This window comes from Falco cherrug, chromosome 10, assembly GCF_023634085.1.
Source record: "Falco cherrug isolate bFalChe1 chromosome 10, bFalChe1.pri, whole genome shotgun sequence".
Classification (NCBI taxonomy): Eukaryota; Metazoa; Chordata; class Aves; order Falconiformes; family Falconidae; genus Falco; species Falco cherrug.
This window is the reverse complement of record NC_073706.1, coordinates 5,762,131-5,768,479: the sequence shown is the minus strand read 5'-3', so window position 1 is coordinate 5,768,479 and position 6,349 is coordinate 5,762,131. Positions and strand designations below refer to the sequence as shown.

The following is a 6,349-nucleotide window of genomic DNA, read 5'->3' as shown; positions in this document are numbered from 1 at the left end:
GGCGGGGGTCAGGGGTCAGGGGTCAGCGCCGCGCCGCGCCCTCCGCCGCGCTAGGGGGCGCTGTGGCGCGGCGGCGGCCGCCACTTCCGGCGCGCTGTGGCGGGCGGGCGATGGCGGCGCAGTTCCGCAGCTACGTGTGGGATCCGGCGCTGATCGTGGCGCAGATGGTGCTGCTGCAGGCGGGCTACTACAGCTCGCTCGGGCTCTGGCTCGCCCTCCTCGGCACCCTGGGCAGCACCGGGCCCTCCCTCCACCAGGTCTTCAGCGACGAGGTGAGGGCGCGGGCCCGGGCCCGGGCCCGGGGGGCCGCCGTGGGCACAGCGGGGCCTTGCTCGGGGCTCCCCTGAGGGGAGGCGGGCCCTGTGCGGGCATTTCCCAGCGTTACAGGCAGCCCCCCGCCGCGGGTAGCACCCCGGTATAGAGGCAGACCTGCCCACCCCACGGAGCTGCCCCCCAGTGGAAAGACAAGAGCCCTGGCAGTGTGGGTGCCCCTGGTATGGAGGCAGGCCCCTCCCTCCCAATAGCTGGTACCCCGGTATAGAGGCAGCACCTTGCTGTATAGGTGGTACCTCCCGTATAGCAACAGACGCCCTGTATAGGTACCCCCACTATAAAGACAGCTGCCCCCTCCCCCGTATAGGTAACCCCCGTGCAGAGACACACACTGCACACCCTGTTTAAGTGGTACCCCACAGTATAGAAACAGACCTGTCCCTTTTCTATAGGTACCCCCAGACAGACCTCTTAGGACTGCCATAACTGCTCAGGCTCCTCTTATAATCAGCGCAGGGCCATGCCAACGCGGCTGGGCCACGGGAGGAGATTATGTGCTGTGATTTGTGCCACTGTTTCCTACTAACAGTCCCATGTAGATTTTAGGCTTCTCAACCCCACCGGGGAGGCTCTCCATGATGGCTTTCATCCTCAATGCGCTCACCTGGTAAGTTGGCAACTAGCTGGAGCACCTGTGTCTTGTTCTTTCTTAACATTAAACTTTAAGAAAATTCAGCGTGGCGTACTGCCTCTCTCGAAACATCTCCTGAATGCCCTGTGCCTTGCTGAGGGCAGTTGGGAACTGCTGACTCCTGGCTTTATCTAGAGTCTGAGTAAGTCATTTCACTCCACTGCCTCCATGTCCCAGGTGGGAATGAGATTTTCTTGCTTCTGCGAGAGATTTCACTGAAAGTTAGAATTAACAGATCTCTGTGAACACTGATCTGTAAACAAGAATGCATTTTGCCTCTGCCACTGGGCAAAGATTACTGGGGGAGATAGTTTAAAAATTCCTGCCTGGCTTTCTGTGCTAAAAATCATTTCCCTGCCATCTTTTAATTAAAAAGCTGTAAGCATTTAATTCTTGCTGCAGCGGCTGGGAGAGAGGTCAGAAACAACTTACCCTTAAAACAGTTAAGAAGTTTTAAAACAGCTAAATAATCAGCACTGGCAACTGCTGATAGCTCTTGATGTATCCGCTTTTCCACAGGCATGGCACAGTTTATTTATTAATCTCTGTCTTTATTTTGCAGTGCTCTGGGCTTGCTATACTTCATCCGCCGAGGAAAGCAGTGCCTGGATTTCACAGTCACAGTTCACTTCTTCCACCTTTTGGGCTGCTGGATTTATAATTCGCACTTTCCCTCCACCCTGACGTGGTGGCTGGTGCACATTGTGTGCACTGCGCTGATGGCTGCAATCGGGGAGTACCTCTGCATGAGGATAGAACTCAGAGAAATCCCCCTCAATTCTGCCCCCAAATCCAACGTATAGACTCGCTCTGGCAACAACATGCTGCATTGTGTCATTGTTTCCAGCACAAGTGCATCTAACACCTGAGAATCATCACTAAAGAAGCACAGCAGGTCTGTTTGGACTTTTTTTTTTTTTTTTTTGGACCTTGGTGACTGCATGAGTGTGAGCATATGCTCTGGCATCAGCCGACAACAGTGGAGGAACAGATGTTTATTTTGTTAACACAAAGCATTTAATATGACTATATGGCGAGTGTGCTCTTAAACTCTTTGCTCATGAGACTGTTAAAAGCCAGGTAGCAAAACTTTATGCGTGAGGAGCATCTTGAATTTAACAGACATGGGAGCGCCCTGCATGGGTATTGCAATGGTCAGCTCTTCTTGCAGGAGCTGGCACAGTGAGCAGTGGAGCTGGGAGCTGCAGCTTCCAACCTGTAATTGTTTGGGCTTTCGTTGGAAAAAATGTCGAGGAAGCGAATGAATGGGGAGAAGGAGAATAGTTGTACTTACCTGAATCACCAGCTGAGACCCTAAATAACCTATGACATTAGATGGGTTTGTTTGCTGTTTCAGTGTTTAATACATAGAGATGTCAGACAGCAGTTTGCTGAAGAAATCTTTTGTAATAATAAAAATATTATGTTGCTGTGAGTGTGTTACTGTTCTCCTGGGAAGCTGAGCGCCTAAATACCTTGAGTGTCTATATCATGGCAACAGAAAGATGTGGCCAGAGAACATGTGGCAGTGAGATGCCCCCTGTCTAGGGCACATAAAATTTCCTACAATAAATATTTCATACCTCTGCTTTGAAATGAAGGCATCAGTGAGTACTGTCTTGGGAAGTCAGCCAGCATAATCCTCACTTCAGGAGGCATGTCAGCAATCCAGGGTCTCCACATGTTCGGCCTGAGGCTGGAGTGGTCCTGGGGAAGCTTGCAAAGGTGTCCCGGAGCCATGCTGCCTCCCCCATATGTCTCGGTCTTCCTGTCAGGCTTGAGAAGTAGCAACAGATGTGGTCTGGTGGAGGTGATGTTTAGTTAAGTGAGAGACTGCTGCTTGTTTCTCAAAATAACAGGATGTGCCTTTCTTTAGAGGCACTTCACATAAACACCACCTGTGGGCAGGCAGGAGCGACACCTTACTGCTAAGGGGCCAAAGCTGGAGGGTTCCTCCAGGTCCCACAGACCGGTCTCCTGCTTGGTTTCCACGGAGGGATGGCCAATTTGTGCCATCCCAAACAAGGGCAAAGCCAGTTTTAAAGACAGATTTTCCTCCTGTGCAGCTTTTTGCTGCAGTAACTTTCCTTTGTATGTTAATATTTAAGTGTTCATTTGCATAAATTATTTGCTAATTCAGCTTGTTGAAAAGAGGTGGGATGACTTGACATGCAGAAGTTGATATACTCTTTGAAGCTGCTCTTTTGACTTTTGTTACTGGGATAGCTATTATTTCAGTTCCTGTGCTCATATTCAGATGCTATAAATTGAGGCAGGATAATATTCTGATGATTTAAATGTTTGGCAGGTCTGCCACAGAGGAGGATTTTTGGTTACATTTGTTTAGACAGAACTTTTTATATTCTGAGATTTCGCCAGGACCTTTTCCTGACCAAAACCTCCTCTAAGCACAGTTTTAAACAGTAGCAGCCCTTCACAGCAAGGAGTTTACACAAGTATTTCTCTGGGCAGGAGCCAACACTTGCTGGACTGCAACCCCGAGGTCACTTCCCAGGGCTTCCCCTGCCACTCTGTTAAGCAGTCAGCAAGACAAGTTTATCCCTCCTTGAAATCTGCTCGTTTCTTGTATATCGGGATACTTGCCTTTCTTCCAGTCACCTTCTGCCCAGATATAAACTGGTCTTCCAGTAGGTGCCAGTATCTCCTTCAGACAAGCAGAGAGTGTGCGTGCGATGGGGATCAGGGTGCACAGCAGAGGATGCGCTCTGCCTCGGGGCTGACAAACACTGGCTTGGTGTCAGTCATATTTTAAGACTCCCCCAGGGTCATTTTGTCCTCTCCTGCTTTTTGTTGCTGTTCTCGAGAAAGAACAGCCCAGCCCTACACAGGGAAAGTCTGGGGGTTTAATTCAAGGCTTAATACCACACCAAACCCCGGTGTGAACTCCTGTGTTCTTCAAGGGTAGTCTTTGGGCAAGTGGGAGCTAGAAGACTTAATTACAGTGACTGTGAGAGTGAGGAGGGAAAGCCACATTCCTCCCGTTTCTTAAAGGAGAATGGGCAGCTGACGACCGAGTTCCTGTGAGAACACATTGAATTGAAAGAGGTGCTATTTTTATTCCCCGGTAAGAACAGAGACAAAAACTGTGGACCAAGGAACACTTACACCCTTATTTTCTGAATACGTGAGGTATGCTGTAGCTGCTTCAGCAGTCTCCCTTGGGGGGGTGGGGGGTGAGGTCTAGATACAGCTTTGGATCTGGAGAAACTCATAGCAAGGCCACGAGAAGATTCCTTGACAAATGTGGATTTAACACTGAGGCTGTGGGACATCCAACAAGCTGCACTCCATCAGCATGAAGTGCTTTTCAGGATCAGGAATGCTTTCTGGAAGTCTGCTGACTGCTTATGAAGACTAAATCTGTATATGTATATATTTATTTTTTAAAAGGAAATATATCCTAGTCATAGGGGAGGTTCTGTTAAAAAATGAAAAATCAATTGAGAAGGGAACCTCTGAAACTCATCACTCCCATTCTGCAAGACCTAATTTTCACTCACATGCTTTCAGTCAGATTTAGAGGCACCTTTGGCTTTAAAAAAAAATCTGCTGCTCTGTACCAGAATGGTGGCAGATGGTCTTCGTTTCTTAATGAATCTTTGGGTTTTGTGTGCAATAATTGAGAGATTTGCTTCCAGGGAAGATATGCCCCAACACCTGCTCTTCTGAGAGACAGCAGTAGTGTCAGCTAGCCATTTGCATCCATGGGTCTGGAAAAAGAATACTTGGAGACCTCTGCTGCAGCTTTTACATTCCCCTTCCCCAAAGCTGTTTAAAAGTAGAAAATTTTAACAGAGAGGAAGTTAAAAAATCCAAAGAGAAGCTAAGGGTTGTAGGATGGGGGGGGGGGGGGGCTGTGCTTATTTATTTTCCTAAAGGTATTAAAACATCTGTTCTAAACAAAGAGCAGGTAGAGGATTTAGATCCAAAAGACTCCAGCCTTGGCTGTATGCAATACCCACCTGCTTCAGCTTTCCCCAGCTACAAACCACAGGCAGGAGAAGAGCTAACAGGGAGGGGGGGAACAGAAGCAAACAGCATACGCTGCTGTTGGAGCAGAATAAGAAAAAAAACTGAAGCAACTGAGTGATTCACTCCAGGTTTTGCAGTGCTCTGGTTTACCCTTTTTCCACTACTTGCCATAGGGCTTTGCGCCGGAGATGCTTAAGGACTCTGTTGTCTATAGAAAGCCTACGTGCCTTGCGCTGAAGTGTTGTCTGAACACCAGCTGCTCCTCCCTGACTTATTTCTTGGAATTTGCCTCAATTTTTTCCTTCCTGCTGCTGCAGGAGCAGCGTGTTAAGTGGCAGGGAAGGTCAGAGGAAGAACATGTGAATGCCAAAGGAGAGCAGTGTGCCCCAACACCACTTTTGGCAAGAAGATCCTTTGCTGTAGCAGCTTGCCCATGTGCCTGTAATGCATCCAGTGGGATTTCTGGGGCTAGCAGGGCCCCAGATCCCCTGTTCATGCTGTAAAGCACATTTTCACGTTTCAAGACACCATTTCAGAACCTCCTGATCCATTTACAGCTGGTGGTACCTACTGCTGGGCTCACTCCCATGGCAGGCAGCACTCACCATCCCTGCGAGGTTCTTGTTCAACGTTTCTCAGGACCGTGAGGAGCCGTGAGCTTCCCCAGCTCTGCACAGGGCTATCCTTCGCTGTTAGCAGCTGCCTGCCCTACTGAAGACAAAGCAAGTGCCCTGAAAAGGGGCCAAACAGTCTGTGGAAACAGCCAAAGTGATGTGTGACACATCTAGAAAAGGCAGGCTGAAATACCCCGCTAGTTATAGCTCCTATGGCCCTGTGCAGCCAGGCAGGGCACAGAGCTTCATTAGCACCCTTAGAACTGCCCTGTACTGCCCGATAATACTGTGTTTTTCTAACATGCCTGGTAATCACTTGCAAGCACTCTATTGCAAATATTTTCATGCTTGCACTGAAGCTGCAAAACTAACAAAGCTCTGAGCTGCGAAGGAGACAAGAAGAGACAGTGCTGTTGAACAAGAGCCAGGACAAATAACTTCTACCATGCTGTAGGCTCTACAACAAACTTTAATAGTCTGGAATTACACTGCCATCCACGGAGCTGCTTATAGGTAACTTGGGGAAAGCTCTAAAGCAAAAGAGTTGCTATAAATCCTTTTTGTCCTGCTAGCTCAACATTCCCTTTCCCCAAATATATTTTTGCCCTCTGTTTCTTTAGAAAAGGGATTTACACATAACACAGGAGTTACTCAGGAATCCAGATGTGTGCTAAAGATGAAGTCATGCACCTGTGATTATTCTTCAGCAGGGGTTTCACCATGTCCTCAAAGAAAAAAGGCCAGTACAGGGCAGTAAGGTCTCCCTTCTGCCTTTGAC

General features: G+C 48.6%; 1 protein-coding gene across 1 annotated transcript; it reads left to right on the top strand.

Moving 5' to 3' along the window:
- Positions 1-79: 79 nt before the first annotated feature.
- SYS1 (SYS1 golgi trafficking protein) lies at positions 80-2,399 on the top strand. Its single transcript, XM_055722926.1, has 3 exons — positions 80-272; positions 873-940; positions 1,527-2,399. The coding sequence occupies exons 1-3, from the start codon at positions 111-113 to the stop codon at positions 1,765-1,767; spliced, it is 471 nt and encodes a 156-aa protein (XP_055578901.1). The 5' UTR covers positions 80-110; the 3' UTR covers positions 1,768-2,399.
- The last annotated feature ends 3,950 nt before the right edge of the window (positions 2,400-6,349 follow it).